The sequence below is a fragment of the Rhinoderma darwinii genome, chromosome 5 (assembly GCF_050947455.1).
Source record: "Rhinoderma darwinii isolate aRhiDar2 chromosome 5, aRhiDar2.hap1, whole genome shotgun sequence".
NCBI classification, from domain to species: domain Eukaryota; kingdom Metazoa; phylum Chordata; class Amphibia; order Anura; family Rhinodermatidae; genus Rhinoderma; species Rhinoderma darwinii.
In genome coordinates this window covers 190,005,663-190,024,868 of record NC_134691.1, presented here as the reverse complement: position 1 = coordinate 190,024,868, position 19,206 = coordinate 190,005,663, and the positions used below count along the sequence as shown (strand labels likewise).

Here is a 19,206-nt window from a genome sequence, read left to right as displayed (position 1 = left end):
ACACTGAATGTCACTGTGTACACCGCTACATTGGCTTTTCGAGAAAAACCCAACAGAAATGAAGCGGCACAGCGCTCACACGAGCGGTTCTGACGCTTTGTTTTAGCGATTGGTGGGGGTCTCAGTGCTCGGACCCCACTGATCAAAACTTCTGACATGTCACTATGACTTGTCAAAAGTTTGTTGAACGTTTAGTTACCCTTTAAAGACCAAGAATTATTTTTCGTTTTTTCATTGTCGCATTACAAGAGTCATAACGTTTTTATTTTTCTGTCAACAAAGCCATATTAGGGCTTGTTTTTTGTGGAACGAGTTGAATTTTTCAATGGCCATTTGTAGGTACGTATGATATATTGATTAACATTTTAGTGGGAGTGAATAGAAAAAAACAGCTGTAGCCGTATGGTTGTTCGAGGTTTAAATGTATGCCGCTCACTATGCGAGGTAAACAACATGTTGCCTTTATTCTATGGGTTGATACGATTGCGGCGATACCAAAATTGTATAGGTTTATGTTTTACTACTTTTGCACAATAAAAACATTTTTAAACTGTTGTCATGACATTTTGTCATTTTTACAGGCTTCCGTTAAGCCCTGCCACAGGTAGGGCTTAACAGAGGCAGAGTGAAGGCAGCGCTCCATACTTCTCACCCCGCATCAGCACGTAATAGCATGTTCTTTCGCGCGAAAGTATATTGGAAAATTATTTTATTTATATAAAAAACAGTAATTATTTGCATAAACCGGACAACCCCTTTAACGCCTTGGTAAATTTCCAGTTACCATAGGAACTGGAGTGTCATTACATATTTTATTTTCATTCACTCTCATAGACTGAATATCTGGCTCATAAAAACTTCTTGCAATGTTACATACCACATAACGCATCACTGGGATGTAATACGTAATTTACCTAATGTCATGCCCTTTTCATGTTGTTTGTCTGATTTGTGGATACATTGTCACTATAAGTGCTAGGTATCAAGATGAATAACCAAAAAAAAACAACTTTTAGCGAAACCTGATTAGAAGTGTGAGCATATAAGTTTTTGGAGAACAGTATATGAGCTGTGATGTGATCCTTTTAAAGAAATATGTGCATTCACCATGCAATTGGAAATATTCTGTTTCTGCTATAAGTGTTCTAGTGAAAGTTGTCGAGTGAAGCTGTCAGCGACTCCAAAACTTTTATTTTAACGTGTATATTACACAATTTTTTTTTCAAATATTTTAATTCTGTTCAGCTGCTTGAAATATTGATCGAGCTTTCACCGGTTCAGAAATCTTTACTGCTGTAACACCTACTTTACCCTCCTTTTTTATATTCATTGATGAGAGGTTGTCAATGCAAATCACGCAACACAAAGCTCACCCATGGGGGGAAAAAGTTGCAACTATATTAAATCCCTGCGTCTAGAAACAAAGTTAGTTGTAATGGAACATGTAACTGTCACATGATGGACTGTGATTGTTAGGCAACAATTTCTATTGCAACAAATAGTCTGTGTGTAGCCCAAGGCTATACTAATATTGTTCAGTAATAAGTCATCCCACAACCTCTCCCTAGCTGTTGCTTAACTTTCAATTTTAAAGAAACCAACAAAACTTATGACCGGAATGGAAAATGATTCATATTTGGTTAATTTTTTTGTTGTTTTTGTTTATATTGAAATTATAAAATATCAATCAAAACTCTTATAATGGGCATATCCTTTGAAGAGAAAGACAATGTACTAAGAAAAACAATTATGGGGGAATTTATCAACCTTTCTACACCAGTTTTCTGGCATGGAAAAGTCACAAAATGGCCCAAAAGTCAATTTGCATTGTTTACTTTTAGTGGATAAAATTCTGTCCATAGTCATGTGACGGACACATACCTTAATGAGCCGTGCACCTGTGTGATTATCACATGACTACGGACAGAATTTTATCCACTTGAGGTGAACAATAAATGTTCCTACTGAATAACAACAAGCAGAGATCTTCAAAACTGTGAGGGATTTAAACAGAAAGCACTTTGGAAAATTGTATAAATTTTAATTACACAAAAATAACGTTACTTTGCTGAAACCAGACAACCCCTTTAAATTTGCATATGCATATTTCACACTTGTTTATATGGAATATGATACGGATATCCAGAATTAATAATACAAGTTACACCCATTCCCGGTGTCTCTACCCCGCTTGCTGCCTTCAGTTGACAGTATTCAAGTAAAATAAAACAAAGTGATCATAAATTTTAATACAGATTTTCTTTACTTGTTAAGATCAGTATATAATAAGCAAGTGATTGGGGTGGATCCAAGTTGTGATATTGTATTATAAGGGTATGTTCACACGCTTACCAAAAAACGGCTGTAAATACGGACCTGTTTTCAAGGGAAAACAGCCTCTGATTTTCAGCCGATTTTTTGAGTCAATGACAATTAACAATGTTCAGGAGGTGGACCCACTCCTGAAATCTTTGTATTGGGCCTACAAATATGTTATATATTTGGCAATTACAGAACTTGATTTGTAAATGATATAATTAAAATCAGTACTACATAGACTGGCTTTCTTCTGAGCTTGTGCTTATACACAAATAGAGCTGCAGTGTAAAGCATGGGGAAGAACATCGCAGCATCCTGAGATTCTGATTTGACTGGAGGCAGATTTTGGTTATCCAAGACTGTAAGGGTATGTGCACACGATAACTGCAAATACGTCTGAAATTACGGAGCTGTTTTCAGGAGAAAACAGCTCCTGAATTTCATACGTAATTGCTCGTACTCGAGTTTTGCGAGGCGTCAATTACGACCGTAATTTGGAGCTGTTCTTCATTGGATTCAATGAAAAACGGCTCCAATTACGTCCCAAGAGGTGTCCTGCACTTCTTTGACGAGGCTGTTATTTTACGCGCCGTCTTTTGACAGCGTAAAATTACAGGTCGTCGGCACAGTACATCGGCAAACCCATTGAAATGAATGGGCAGATGTTTGCCGACGTATTGGAGCCGTGTTTTCAGGCGTAATGCGAGGCGTAATACGCCTCCATTACGCCTGAAAATAGGTCGTGTGAACCCAGCCTTACACACATTGTAATACCACAATTTAATATCTGCCTTAATGGCTATGGACACCTTCACTGCAGAAGTCAAAAGTTTATTTAAAAAAATACAAGCAATTCAATTTTAAAAAAAAATGGATTCAAAGTACAGATTGTTTGTTCTCAAGTTGCATAAACTATGGTTTATTAGTTTTCCTGTTGGTCCTAGTCACCCTAACTTTCAAGCTCACCCTATGGAAGTAGTTTTCAACCCCTACACCACTGAATACATGGTTTCCACATCTTGCACTGATGAAAGCCAATAGACCTACAACAGCTGTTTACAAGTTGGAATAAATGGCTTTGTAATAAAAGGCTATGTAAACCCTTGAAAAAGTTTTTTTTTTTTTTTTTTTAAATAAAATTGTCTATCAGTGTGTTTGGTGCAACTTTCTAATTACTTTTTATTAAAAATTATTTTGACTTTTTGAGATACAGCTGATTGGATCTTGTATATGGAGCAGCTGTATCTTGCGCTGAGGCCTGAATCAGCGGCACTGACGGGTTCAGTGACAGGTGCTGCTGTGTGTCTGTGACACGCAGGATCCACCTGTAATCGACCACATCTAAGTTATGAACTTAGATGTGACCGGTAACAGCTCGATCCCACTGACACTGAACCCCTCAGTGCCGCTGACTTAACTGATTGTATCTCAAAAGGTAAAAATAATCTTTAATAAAATGTAATTAGAAAGTGGCACCAAACAATGATACACATTTTTATTAAAAAAACACAAACAATATTCAAAGTTGTACATAGCCTTTAAAGGCTATGTCTGTGCTATATACCAGTAGTAGTTTTAGATACATAGTTGGCCACACACATAAAATAATAGATTTTTGGATATGCGATGGAAGTGAGATGTTCAAAGCTGTTCTATTATACAGTATATGGATCCTGCTATGTCATCTTTAAAATGAGTTTTGGTTAATTTTGTTTTTTACCCTATTGCTGTTAACATATTTATGTAGAAAATCAAAGGAATCCCATCATTCTTGCAGACTGATAGTAGTAGTCATTTAAAAAAAAAAAATGCTAGCTGTGATTTTGTACATGACTAAATTTGAAAGTGTTTCATAATATCATAAATAATTTGAAAGTCAAGCCCATTCAGGAATGAGTATCATGTCTCAGAAATGGTTAAAACGGAAACTTACATCATATAAAGATCGCTGTATACCTTACTGGAAGGATTATATCTAAATAAGAAGTCACTTCAGAATTATGAGCTCGTGTGCAATGTCCAATGCATGTGTCAGATTTTACAGTAGGGTATAAAAATGTACGTTTTAGGTAAATAATTCTCAATCACTATATAAATGAAAAGTTATACAACTTTCTATTATACTTTGGGGCAGATTTACTAAGACTAGCGCTTCACGCTGAGGGAGCCTGAGAAGAGAAGAGGGGCCTGAGATAAGCATTCATTTTAACATTCATTCGAACTGCTCAACATCTTAAAAAAAATTGCTTGCTGTCAGTAAATTGGAACACTTATTTACATTCAGACGCAGCAAACCGGAAGTCCTGCTCTCAGTTGAGAATGAATACAAGCATATCCAGTCTGTGAGCATTATATCAGCAGCAGCTGCACAAATCTGTCTGATAGTTCGCTACAATGTATCAGCCTGAAGTCCAGGCTGTTTAGCTCACAGAGCATTGCCTAGACTGGATACAATTGTATTCACTTCTTAGCTAAAAACAGGTCTTAAAGTGTAGCCAAACGTTTGACAAACTTCTGACATGTAATAGTGACATGTCAGAAGTTTGTATTGGTGGGGGTCCGAGCACTGAGACCCCCACCAATCGCTAGAACGAAGCAGCTGAAGCTCTTGTGTGAACGCTCAGCCGCTTCGTGTCTGTTCTGCTTTTTCCGGAAAGCCGATGTATCGGAGTGCGGGCTCATAGACTTTCTATTGAGTCCGTACACGATACATTTATTTCTGGAAACAGGCGAACAGACACGAAGTGAGTGAGCGCTCACATGGGCACTTCAGCTGCTTCGTTCTAGCGATTGGTGGGGGTCTCAGTGCTCGGAACCCCACCAATACAAACTTCTGACATGTCACTACGACATATCAGAATGTTGTCAAACGTTTAGCTACACTTTACTATATACAGGTTTGCAGTCTTTGCATGCACACAAGAGTGTTCTCATTCACTGACAGCAAACTAAGGCTAAGTACACATCTGTGTCGGAGGCTCTGTTCGGTGGCCTCCATGGCAGATTCTGTCAAATATAATGGAAATATAGTCCTGCATGCAGAGCTGTTTTTCTCTTCATAACGATGGCTATCTGGGCGGAACCCAACTAACCCCATTGTAAGTTAATGGGCTCTGTTCGGTGCCGCTGGTGAACGTTGTGCACCGAATCTGACACTGCGCTTGACAGAACCTAATATCTTGAAAATGGTGAGGAATTCAACCACAAAGTATATTAGAAAGTTGCATATCTTTTTATGTATATAGTGATTAAGCATTATTTATGTAAAACTGGATATCCTCTTTAATAGATGGAATTTGAATGTTTTGGAAGTATTGCAAGAAGAGAGCAAAATGTCACATCAACGTCATACACTTCTCTTCATTCAAGCCCAGCTTGATCCACAGCACAGCGTGAACTTGCGAGATCACGCTGTGACGTCACTTTCTCCCGCAGGTCCTTCACCGGAGCAACGGAAGAGTGAAGAGACATCGCCTCTAGCCATGCCAGGACGTTTATCTGAATCTGCAATGGCTGGAGGCGATGTCTGTTCAGTCTTCCATCACTCCGGTGAAGGACTCGTGGGATGAAGTACGTCACAGTGTGATCTCGCAAGATCACGCTGTGCTGTGGATCAAGCTGGGCATGAATGAAGAGAAGTGTATGACGCTGATTTCTCAGCGTCATACACTTTTTTTTACAACGCCCATTTGGTCAAATGTAAAAAAACGCCCAGTCGGGCATTAAGAACAAATTTGCATAAATCTTAAAATCTTCATAACTTGGTAAAAAAGAAACGTTTTAAAAAATAAATAAATAATAGTAGTTAGCTACATTAAAGCGCCTATTAAATTAGGTTGGGGATAGGGCAGTTATAAACTAGTGACAGAGTATCTTTAACCGCATTCTCTCTGTTCACAATTCACCAGAGATAAGAATACATATACGTAAACAGTCATTATAATTGGACTATAATCTCTAATCCTCCTCCAATGCCGGATTTATGGCTGTATTGGGATTGTTCATGTCTATTTATTTGGTGACTGTAACAGAAGCAGTTTACATTGGGCATTGCGTTATTTTAGAAATGCCTTCTGAGAAATGTTCAGGCTTAAATCTCAAGTGACTTTCAAGATAAAGCTTCCAAAAGTATTTTGGGCAGAAAACCATCTACACAGCTTTCCTCTAAATCATAGGTCATCAGAAAAAAACAGGGAAGCCAAAATTCCATAGAAATATTCAGCCACTCCACCAAATCTGGCAGCTCGTAAATCTTTTTATGAGACACTCTCCAGTTATCTGGTACGATAGTAATCAATTCCATACTTTCCTTTCGCAGAGATTATTTTGTGGAGTCTCAAGTGGTGAGAGGCATTGTACACCTCCCTTGGCACACCTTAGTTCTCAGGATGTGGTATATATATAAAACACAAACCCTTCCTACAGGTCTCTTTTTCATTCTTTCATTTTTTGCATGCCTTACAACTTATTTGTCCCAGATGGGGGAAAAGTTCTACATTTGGTCTCAATGATAAGAATCACCTATGTGTCCTAAGGTTCATTGTACAGACTATAATAAAGCTGCAACATATTTCTTCAATAGTTTTTGTTTTTCCTACATTTAGTTACCATGAGCTGCATGATATGACAATCATATAGATAAGATGAATATGCGAACAATAAGGCCAGGGCAACATGGCGACTTTAGTCACGCGACATGGAGATAGCAATATCACAATGCGACATCACAAATAATCATTGTGAATCTTGTTGCGTTGTAAAATTAGTCTTAATGCGACTGGGACATAACAGTCACAAAAAATCTGAACCTGCTGGATTTTTCGGCGCAAATTGGAAGTCGTAATTGACTTTGCCTGCATAGATTTTAATGTAAGTCGCATGTGACTGACTCCTTTGCGACATGTCAGCGACTTGCAAGCCAGTTGCATCCTAAATGCGACCTGATGTTGCGTAACTGTGTAGCCCTAGCCTAATGCAGGAAGCCCTAAGTGTAAATTCGATTTTTGACATTACTCATTGTGTTTTATCTTAATTGTTGAATTCACAGGTGTAGCAGTGTCTCAAAGGCAATTATATAAAAAATTAACTCCCCCCAAAATACAAAAATCCTTTACTTCTGTTTTAGTTTATTCTTGTTGTTAGTTGGGAGTTTATGAGATCCACAGAGCTCTGCACCATTTCTATTGTTTACCCCCAGGTTGTCACAGCTCCGCCTCTGTTATCAGAAACAGATAGTATGACATACAGAAATGTTTTCTAAATTTTGCTCAATTTACAGGTTCCCTTGGCCATAAAAACTGAGGCTCGGAAGAGCATGCATTTTTTTAAATTATTGTTTTCCTCATATTCACCCAAACATTATATTTTTACTTTAGGGATTTAATATCCTTTGAGTTTGTATAGCCATCAAAGAAGCTGAAAGTGTGCCATTTTTCATGTAGACTTTTTAAGGAATAAGTTACTTTTAGATGTTTGCTAATCTCTTTCTCTTTTCTTTGAAAAACAACAACAAGCATGGTGTTGGAAAACATTGCATGTCTTATCTTCCTAAACAGCAACAGACGTACACTTTCAGTGGCACGAGCAATTTGCCAAGCCAAGTGTAATAGTAGAGAGATCTACTGTACAGTAAGGGAAGGCTATGAATTATTAATAGATTGCCGTTAAGGAAATGATAGCTTTTTATCACCCACCTCTAGTAACAACTCTCCTTCTGGCATGGCAGTCCCTCTGGATGGGTTGTCTCCTTTTATTGCGTGACCGACCGGCTGGCATGGTTGCTTCTTGGAGTGCTGTTCCTCAATTGCTGTTAAACAAGGTGAGTAAAAAAAAATTATAAGAAACAGAACTCATCAGTGTGAGAGACTCAGTGAAGTGTTACAGTCACAGGTCATAGAAAGAGCAGCATGCAATTTTCATATCTGACAACATGAAGCTCAATGCTTTTTATGATTTGGCAAATCCTCAAGACTTTAACAGAATTATCATGCTGTGCATTTGAACTGAAGCTCCCAAAATTTTTGTTATGTCAGTCATTGCCATTTATAATTCTATATACAGTAAAATAATTATAGAAAGTATAACTTATATATATATATATATATATATACACACATATATATATATATATATATATATATATATATAGTTATACTTTCTATAATTATTTTATATAAAAACATATACCTATACCACTGTACCCCCCCCCCCCATAGCTATACCAATATTCATATAAGGACTGGTGCACTGGTTCCTTCAGGAAGTAGCTTGGGCACAGTGCTTATTGGTATAAAAATGGAAATCTACATAGCATAGAGAGTTTGTAGGACACTATAATAGCTTTCATTCTTTCTCTGAACCTTTTCATACATCTGGTTTTCCATCTCACACCTTAAGAAATAAGAAAAGTATATATAGCACATGTTGTATGGCTGGTCATGTGACAGAATAATATTAAATCTTTGTTATCTAACTTATTTCTAAATAAGCAAAATTACTTTAAGGAAAAGCAAATGTGTAAAATTTTCAAAACTTCAGGCCGTTTTACACAGACCAATGATCTGGCAAACAAGCGGTTGTACGAATGCTTGTTCCCAATCATTGCCCTGTGAACAATCAAATGTTCATTCATCAGGTAATCGCATCTTTTATGTGCCCAGAAATATGGTTGCTTGCCGGCAGAACAACTCTCTGTGTAAACAGGGAATGTGCTGCCGACAAGATGAAAAATTAGTGGGGACGAATAATCGTTTTAAACCATTGTTTGTCCCTATACTTGTGATCATTGCTCCATATAAATGAAGCGGTAATCGACATGCTGTATTGTCTATCGGCACTGATTTAACGGGCAGAATATATGCCCATGTAAAAGGACTTTTAAAAGTAGCTAATATTTATAGTAATGATAAAGATTGAGGATCTTATGGTAAGTACCTTAAAAACATACACCCATTTGGAAAATCCAACTTCTATGGCCTTTTTATTAGCATAACTGATCGAATTCCATGTCTATATCTCACATGATCCACTACTAGGGAAAGAGCTCAACTCAAGAAGTGTAGTATAGATAAAAATGGTTATGGCCAGGGAACAGTATGCGGTAGTAAATGGAGTACACATACAACAGAAGAAAGGGATCTAGTTGTCCAAATCTCTAAAAATACTTACATCAATCCACAACCACTTATAAAATAATAAATCCATGAAAAGTTAGATGTTCATAGAGCATACATATGTGTTCACCCTTAACTTTTCTTGAATTGCGTCAAGTTATACAATTTGTCATAATACTAATACAATCTCGCACCATCCAGTGAAAAACGTATACGTTAAAATTCAGTCATATAAGCAAAGTTGTCAATCAACAGCAGAGGGGAGGGGAGTGGTTAGGGCTCTAGATGCTGGACACTTCCTGGTTTGGTGGACTCTCCAAACTAATTAGCATATGGCACGCGGCAGAATAAAAGTTATAAAAGTTGGTTTTAGAGATAAGTTAAGGGAGGACACAACTATATGTAAGGCTGTGAAAAATAACGACCCTGAGGGAACACTTAGTACAGATTTTAAGGTACTTATTTAATGAAAAAAAATTATCCAACACTTATATCACCCATGTGAAACTGCTGCCTTAGGGCATGTTCAGATGTGGCGGATTTGCAGCAGAATTCCGCTTCGGTCAGGCCACAGCGGAAACCCACAACAAACTTTTCTTTATTTGGTTTCTATAGCTTTTTAGTTTACTTAGTGCAGACATTGCAGAAAACAATGGTGCGGAAAATAGCCAGCTCTGCGAAATTTACATCCCACAGCCACCAAACTTAGAATCTGATGCTCAGTCTGCTGCGGAGAAGCTTTCACTGGCTGAAACCTGCGGCAAGTCAGCTGCGAAATCCACATATTTTGCACGAAATTCATTGTGTAATTCCCACAAATTTGCAGCACAATCTGCGGCGGAAAATTTCCAAAGCGTCTGAATATGCCCTTTTATTTTATCTAGTTGCTCCATCTTTAGCATTAATAGTTGCTACCAAATTTATAATCTGATGTGACTGACTTTAATTTTATTTCTTTCAGCCATCTGGAATTAGACTTCCTTTTATGCTTTGGGTATTGCAGCGTTTCTCGGTTACATTTTAGCTGCATGTCATGCACAGATGATCAGAAATTATTTTCTGAATTTTTTGGTACAGCACAGGTTTCAAGCCTCCTTCAGTAGGCTACATAGGCCTGCGGTTGTTTGCAGTGTGTTGTACTGTGATTATTTTTGTGACTTGCTAAATTGTCAGTGTTCTTGGAGTAATTTTATCAGTATGGCCAGCCCTAGAAAGATTCATCACAGTTCCAAGTTAAGTTAAACCTTTATCAATTTTTGTGGTGGACTGCAAACCATGGTAACACAAACCCCAACACAAAAACAACATAACATAAATAAAAACACATACCACTTTCACTTTGGAAAATATAGGCCGCGATGTTTATTAACCCGTTAATGACCAGCCTATTTTAAACCTTAATCACCAAGCCATTTTTTACGTTTTTCCATCATGCATTCCAAGAGCTATAACCTTTTTATTTTTGCGTCGACATAGCTGTATAAGGTCTTGTTTTTTGCGGGACAAGTTGTATTTTTTAATAGCACCATTTTGGGGAACATATTATTTATTGATTAACTTTTATTAACTTTTTTTTGGGGGGAATAGAAAAAAACCTGAAATTTTGCCACTCTTTTTCACGTCTTAAATCTACGCCGTTTACCGTGTGATATAAATAACACAATAACTTTATTCAGCGGGTTGTCACGATTGCAACGATACCAAATTTGTATCGTTTTTGTATGTTTTACTACTTTTACACAGTAAAAACGCTTTTTTTTCAAAATTATTTGTTTTGTGTCTCCATATTTGAAGAGCCGTAACGTTTTTATTTTTTCACCGATGCAGTTGTATGAGGGCTTTTTTTTTGCAGGAAGACTTGTCGTTTTTATTGGTACCGTTTTGGAGTAGATGCGACTTTTTGATCACTTTTTATCAAATTTTTTTTAAGTCAGGATTCACAGAAAACAGCAATTTTTCCATAGTTTTTTATGACATTTTTTATGGCGTTCACCGTATAGATTTATAGTTGGGGTCGTTACGGACGCGGCGATACCAAATATGTGTAACTTTTTTACTTTATTTTGGTTTTTTAATAGTAATGCATTTTGTAAGGGGAAAAGCTGGGTTTTTCATTTTTTTTCACATTTTTTTTAAAGTTAACTTTATTATTACTTTTTTACTAGTCCCACTAGGGGACTTTAATATGCGATCATCCGAACGCTATTATAATACACTGCAATATTTTTGTATTGCAGTGTATTACTGCCTGTCCGTTTAAAACGGACAGGCATCTGCTAGGTAATGCCTCCGGCATGATCTAGCAGGCATTCGCTCCAGGCAGACCTGGCGGCCTTTATTAGGCCCCCGGCTGCCATTGGAGACACAGACACTCGGCGATTTCCTTCAAAATCTTCTTCAAATGGCCCCAACCGTCACTGTACACTGTAATATAAAGGGGAAATCTTCCCGCCATTTTCACTCAATAACCAATCAGGAGAAAGCGCGGGCTTTACCAGTTCCAGCTGGAAGATTCCAGCACCTGCTCGTATGTTCCATACAGCTGACCGACAGTTGACCCCAGCAGGTAAGTACCAACTGTAAATAATAACAAGGGGAGGAAGGAAGAAACCAAACAACCTCTTTTAACTTAAATTAAAATCTGTGTGGGGCTGTGATACCATGTGTCCCCCAAGCTACTTGCATGGGGGGCCCTGACATAAGTACTGTAGGCCATAGGAATAATTGGTGCAGTCCTTTTCATGCAATGTAACGGGAAATAGGATGGAGGCGCCCCTTGCACTGGCTGCACTTATGATATGTCTTCACTTGTTGTAACTCAGGGATTACGCACTCATGTATGACGGCTACATACAATCTAGAACTTGTGAAGAGCTGTAACAAGGCAATATACTAGTCTATGCCCCCCAACTGTACCTCCATATTCCTTTAATGTCATACAGTGGCATACAAAGATTTTTCCTGTTGGATCCCATATATTGTGAACACAGAAACTAATGCTGCCCACACATCAAATATGCATGCAGTCCCACAATTGCAGCAAAGGCATTTACACTGCACTGGTGAGATAATGGTTACTAATACTCTTGATGGCCCAATATAGATTTGTACTAATAGATTTCTACGGGGCCCTATTTTACCAATTGTATAGAAAGGCATACAGAGCTTTTTTCTGTCAGGTTCATTAAAAACGATTTGTCTGCTCCCCCAGATGCCGTATTACAGAACTATCCTCCCACAGGTGCATTGCTTCTAGAGAAGAATATCTCCATATGAAGGCGCCATTTGATGCCTATGACTCTGGATCCTGTGCCTTCGTACAAGCTCTGATGTGTGCATGAGACTTGATATAAACTTTTTATTAAGTTTTATTTTTATCTTTTCTGTGATGTCCTTTGATTAATGTTCGTGCAGAAATTTGTAACTACTTTACTCTGATGGTAATTGAAGATATAGGTTTAGATTTGATAAACAAAACATATTACAATTGTTTGGTTATAATAGTAAAATCATATTACGTTACATATTACTCAATTTTCTCTTGTGTCTAATATTACATGTATTACTATTTTTATTACATTACAGAAACCAGTCACTGTGTATTTTAAAATCTAGCAACAGCCATCTGTGGCCATCTTAATATTTCCACATAACTGTATATACAAGTGGTTCCATATGTTTCTATTATTTGGAGTTATTTTGAAATATCGGTTAATCAGATATTCAAACAGGTTTCTTGCGACAAATAGATAGCATGTATATTATTGCAAGGGGAGAATATCATCCAACAACTGTTTATATATCAATTAAATTAATGAACAGTTTTCATTATTGTCTATAAAGATTAAATTACAAAAAGACATTGTCAACAATAAAATGGAACAATTGTAACATTTTCCATTATTTTTCCAAATGAGATTTTTTTTTTTTACCATTTCTGTTAACAACAACTCTTATCGACAATGAATAATGGCAACGTACAGAACACTACCTTCTAATATATGTATTGTAACATGCATAGATTTAAAAAAAAAACAACATAATTTCCAATTTTTTTTTACCTTTTTGTAAAGTTTGTATAAATTATTTTCAGATTTTCTATAACTAAATACACGATTCAAGTACACAAAAGAATAATATATTAATAACATTCTTTTCTGCTTGACAGAAGGAAATCAATGTGGTGGGGGATATTCTGTTGCCCGAATTGTATACTATATAGACAACCAATCTTGTGCCAGTGTATTGTACCAATTGTACCAATTTGCAGTTACATTTCCAGGTGAAGCATCCCATCTAAGATCTACACTGCGGACTGGAGCGCTGACCGAATTCCACCATGTGTAGTTAAAGGAAAAGGAATTGTATTAGTTACTGGGCAACACCGATTTCCCAAAATCTATGGCCTTGTTTCGCATGACAGATAAGAAATCTCAGGGGCTTGAAAGATTTACATTTTTATATGATAGTTACTATGTTATTCCTGCATTCTGCTGATGGACTTGCAAGACTACTGCCCTGCCTATTATGGGTGGGCTTCCAGTAGTAAATGTAAGTTAAGGCATTGCTGTTTATGTAATTCCCTTATGTATAAGTGTAAATTCACCAAATATAAACCTAAAATGTAAACTGCACTTATTGGTATTTATTTCTATAAAGTATCAACCACTACCCTATTTTCACTACATTTCAATTATTTTATAGATAGATTTTAACCAAACAAAATGATTATTTCAACATCTGTTCTGAATTCTATATAAAGCCTCATGCACACGACCGTGTTTTTGCATCCGCAATTCATCTGCAAAAATGTGGATGAAGTAGGGACCCATTCATTTCTATAGGTCCTTGCACACGACCGTTGGTTACTCGGTTCGGGCATTGGCCGGGAGCACGGTCAGCAAAAAAATAGGACATGTCATTATACGGGCCGCAATTGCGGTATGGGCTCATCAATGTCACTCTGCGGCCGTCCACGATGAGATAAGGTCACAGCCTATATAGGCCCCAAAATGTAAAATATATTACACCACAAAACATGCTGGAGCTCCCACTGAATACTAAGGTCATGCAACAATACATATTTTTAACACATTTTGAATAAAAATTATCTTATTTCCTTTTCACTCATAGCTTATTGTGATCTAATTTTGACTCAGCAGAACTATAATGGCCATCTGAAAACAGTGGCAGGGTGGTACTTCTATCAGGGGCCCAGGTAAGGCAAATAAGGGGCCCAAATCTCCTGTGGGCTGCTATCCACCCACTTTCCAGCAGTCGTTGCATGGGAGCTACACAGTTTTACTTATAAAATGAAAAGGCCCTATGTATTAGGAAATTATCTGCAAACCTGGTCCCCAACATGGTTTCCCGTACGGGGTCCATAAATTTCAGATGATGGGCCGTTCATGGCTTCCAAGAATTTCCATCTCCTCACGCTTTGTCCTTTAGACCATTTATCAAATACAGGCCACTGTAATTGCTATTTATGGGATTTGTGCGTTTACAATATATTATTCACCATAACTCCAAACTAGAGCTTTACTTTGGTTTCCCAATCCCTTTAAATCACCAAAGCGAAGCACACTGGGACTCCATCAGCAAGTAAAATCAGCATGTAATATTCATGAATGTTTCTAATGAATCCTTTGGCTGACGAATGGTGTAATACCCAGGCAGCCCCAATCATTAACACCTAAATATCTAATGTATTAGGTTTTAATATGGTAATCAGTGTCGCCATAATTAGAATAAAAATAAAGCCCTAATAAGATCTTTCTACATCAGGTAGGTAGCAGCAGCCAGGTAGGTAGAGAATTTTGTCTACAATATTTGAAAAGAAAAGAAAGTGAAAATATGTGCAAACAGAAAAAAAAATCGTGTGTCCAGGTATTTATCAAAAACAATTATGATGCAAGGTAATAGGTTTTTTTTAACCCCTTCCCGCTCCTTGACGTACTATTACGTCATGGCAGCTGTATCGTTCGCGCTCCATGCCGTAATAGTACGTCTCGGGAGTAACGGCCGTTTCGGCCGTCCTCCCGACACATACAGGAGCTGTGACGCTGCTGTCTTGTTCAGCAGCTGTCACAGCTCCTACAGCGGGGACCGATCGCTGTGTCCCCGCTGATTAACCCCTTAAAAGCAGCGTTCTATAGAGATCGCGGCTTTTTAGGGGTTAAGCTGCCATCGCCGGCCTGCTACGCGATAGCGGCCGGCGATGGTGACTATGGCAACCGGACACCAAACAATGGCGTCCGGCTATGCCATAGACGGAAGCCTAGTGGGTCCTGACAACGTCAGGACCCACTATGCTTGCTGTCAGTGAGTAGCTGACAGTTCTAATACACTGCACTACGCATGTAGTGCAGTGTATTAGAATAGCGATCAGGGCCTCCTGCCCTCATGTCCCCTAGTGGGACAAAGTAATAAAGTAAAAAAAAAGTTAAAAAAAGATGTGTAAAAATAAGAAAATAAAAGTTTTAAAAGTAATAAAAGTAAAAGTCCCACTTTTTCCCTTATCAGGCCTTTATTATTAATAAAAATATATAAACAAACAAATAAACTATACATAATTGGTATTGCCGCGTCCGTAACGGCCTGAACTACAAAATTATTTTGTTATTTATCCCGCACGGTGAACGCCGTAAAAAAAAATATTAATAAACCGTACCACAATCACAATTGTTTGGTCACTTCACCTCCCAAAAAATGGAATAAAAAGAGATCAAAAAGTCGCATGTACCTAAAAATGGTACTGATGGAAAATACAGTTCGTTACGCAAAAAAAAAGTCCTCGCACGGCTTTATTGATTGAAAAATAAAAACGTTATGGCTCTTAGAATAAGGTAACACAAAAAGTGAATGATTGTTTACAAAACGTATTTTATTGTGCAAACGCCATAAGACATAAAAAAAAACTATAAACATCTGGTATCGCCGTGATCGTATCGCCCCGCAGAATAAAGTTAATATATCATTTATAGCGCACGGTGAACGCTGTAAAAAAAAAGTATACAAAAACAATAGTAGAATTGCTGTTTATTAGTCACCACGCCACCTAAAAATGGAATAAAAACTGATCAAAAAGCCGCATGCACCCCATGAAAACTACAATGGATTCCTCAAGGGGTCTAGTTTCCAAATTGGGGTCACTTTTGGGGGGTTTCCAATGTTTTGGCACCACAAGACCTCTTCAAACCGGACATGGTGCCTAATAAAAAAGAGGGCTCAAAATCCGCTAGGTGCTCCTTTGCTTCGGAGGCCGGTGCTTCAGTCCATTACCGCCCGAGGGCCACATGTGGGATATTTCTCTAAACTGCAGAATCTGGGCAATAAGTATTGAGTTGCGTTTCTCTGATAAATCCTTTTGTGTTATAGAAAAAATGGTATAAAAAGAGTAAATGTCACCTCTACTTTGCTCTAAATTTCTGTGAAACACCTAAAGGGTTCATAAACTTTCTAAATGCTGTTGTGAATACTTTGAGGGGTCTAGTTTCTAAAATGGGGTGTTTGATAGGGGTTTCTAATATATGGGCCCCTCAAAGCAACTTCAGAAATGAACTGGAACCTAAAAAAATAAATAAATGAGGCAATACTTCGCTTCTTACATTATACTGATAATGAGCCGTGCCCACTCCGAGATGACCCCAGTTTTGACCGTTTGTATAAACGGAGACCCCTATTAGACCGTTCCAGTGCCCGGTTTTCCCAAGCATACACCCCCGAGAAGTGTTTTTCTATTGATGAGTCCCTGGTACATTTTAAAGGGAGGGTTCAATTCCGCCAGTACCTGCCAGGTAAGAGGGCAAGGTATGGCGTGAAGATGTATAAGCTGCGAGAGTGCATCAGGGTATACCTACAGATTTAGGATATATGAAGGAAAGGCCACCCCCAAACCAGACTGCATCTAGGGCTTGTGTTTTAGTCCACGAGCGCAGTAGGGCCACATGTGGGACATTTCTAAAAACTGCAGAATCTGGACAATACATATTTAGTAGTGTTTCTCTGGTAAAACCTTCTCTGTTACTAAAAAAAAATTGAATAAAATTGAAATTCAGCAGAAAAAATGAAATTTGCAAATTTAATTTCCACTTTGCTTTAATTCCTGTGAAATGCCTGAAGGGTTAAAAAACTTTCTATATGCTGTTTTGAATACTTTGAGGGGTCTAGTTTTTAAAATGGGGTGTTTTATGGGGGTTTCTAACACATAGTCCCCTCAAATCCACTTCAGAACTGAACTGGCACCTTCAAAAAAAGGCTTTTGAAATTTTCTTAAGAATATGAGAAATTGCTGTTTATGTTCTAAGCCTTGTAACGTCCAAGAAAAATAAAAGAATGTTCAAAAAACGATGCCAATCAAAAGTAGACATATGGGAAATGTGAACTAGTAACTATTTTGGGTGGTATAACCGTCTGTTTTTCAAGCAGATGCATTTAAATTCTGAAAAATGCTATTTTTTGTAAATTTTCTCTAAATTTTGCAATTTTTCACAAATAAAGACTGAATATATCGACCAAATTTTACCACGAACATGAAGCCCAAAGTGTCACGAGAAAACAATCTCAGAATCGCTTGGATAGGTTTAAGCATTCCGACGTTATTACCACATAAAGTGAAATATGTCAGATTTGAAAAATGGGCTCTGAGCCTTAAGGCCCAAACTAGGCTGCGTCCTTAAGGGGTTAAATATATATTTTCATTAGCCTATACAGCTTCTAAAAACAGTTTGGACAAGCCCCTGTCCGGAGACGGAAGCCTAGGAGACAGATGCTCTGTCTCCTGCTGCAGTTATGAGCAGCCCGCAGCTGTATAGGCTAATGAAAGTATATAGAAAAACTATTACTTTGCAAAGTACTGCACTATAATCATTTTTTTATATAACTGGAAGTACACTTAAGATGCTAAATTTTACATGTTCTGACTATATTTCATGGTGGAGCACTTTTTAAAGAACGTCTTTTTTTCCCAATGTAGACATTTATGGCATATCCATAGGATATGCCGTAAATGTCTGATAGATGCAGGTCCTAGCTCTGGGACCCACACCTATATCGAGAACGGGGGTCTCTGGACCCCGGTTTCACCTGCTGCGGCTGCCCGCTGAATAGAGACTGGGAGCAGTAGGGAGAGGGTTGCGTGCGGCTCTCTTCACTTTGTTTAATGGGAGTCCCAGGAAACAGACGAGCAAGCGTCTGTTTCTTGATGTAGGTGCAGATATGCCATAAATGTCTAAGATGGGAAAACCCCTTTAAGCGCTTTTATTTTAGACACAAGGCAAACAGTTTTAAGAGCAAGAAGGGTGCCACTTTTACTGTATATAGCATGTTAAGGAAGTGTCAGTAGAGGCAGTGTGACATTGTGGTTTAGTTGTTAGTTCTAAAAGTAGAAGTTTAAGGGTTCATTTAAGGCTTTTGTTACTTACATGTTTAATTTTAATCTCACTCCTGCCTTCATCCAGTATCACCAGACAGACCCCTTTGACAGTGGGGTGCTGATTTAAAGCTCTTGCCATGAGAAAATTAAGGTGTCTTTTAGCCACATTGGCAGTCAAGTACAAGGTGGTTATAATGAAAGTCAATTGCATATATATCCATATGTATGGGTATACGTTTGTACAATACAGATCCACCACAAGATAAAAAATACCCAAAAATTCTCGAAAACAAAAAAAAAAAATGGTCAAATGTCAACGTATAGGTATTATTTATTGTTGGTTAAAATGGGCTGCTCGCACATAAAAAATATTGTTTGTCTGATGGAAACATGTAAAGG

General features: G+C 37.8%; 1 protein-coding gene across 1 annotated transcript in view; it reads right to left on the bottom strand.

Annotated features, from left to right (window-relative positions):
• AHRR (aryl hydrocarbon receptor repressor) overlaps positions 1–19,206 on the bottom strand; it is a 279,804-nt gene that overhangs the window by 108,846 nt on the left and 151,752 nt on the right. Inside the window, exon 5 of the mRNA XM_075828497.1 lies at positions 8,013–8,032. Coding sequence (XP_075684612.1) covers positions 8,013–8,032 — 20 coding nt within the window. The remainder of the gene's footprint in view (positions 1–8,012; positions 8,033–19,206) is intronic.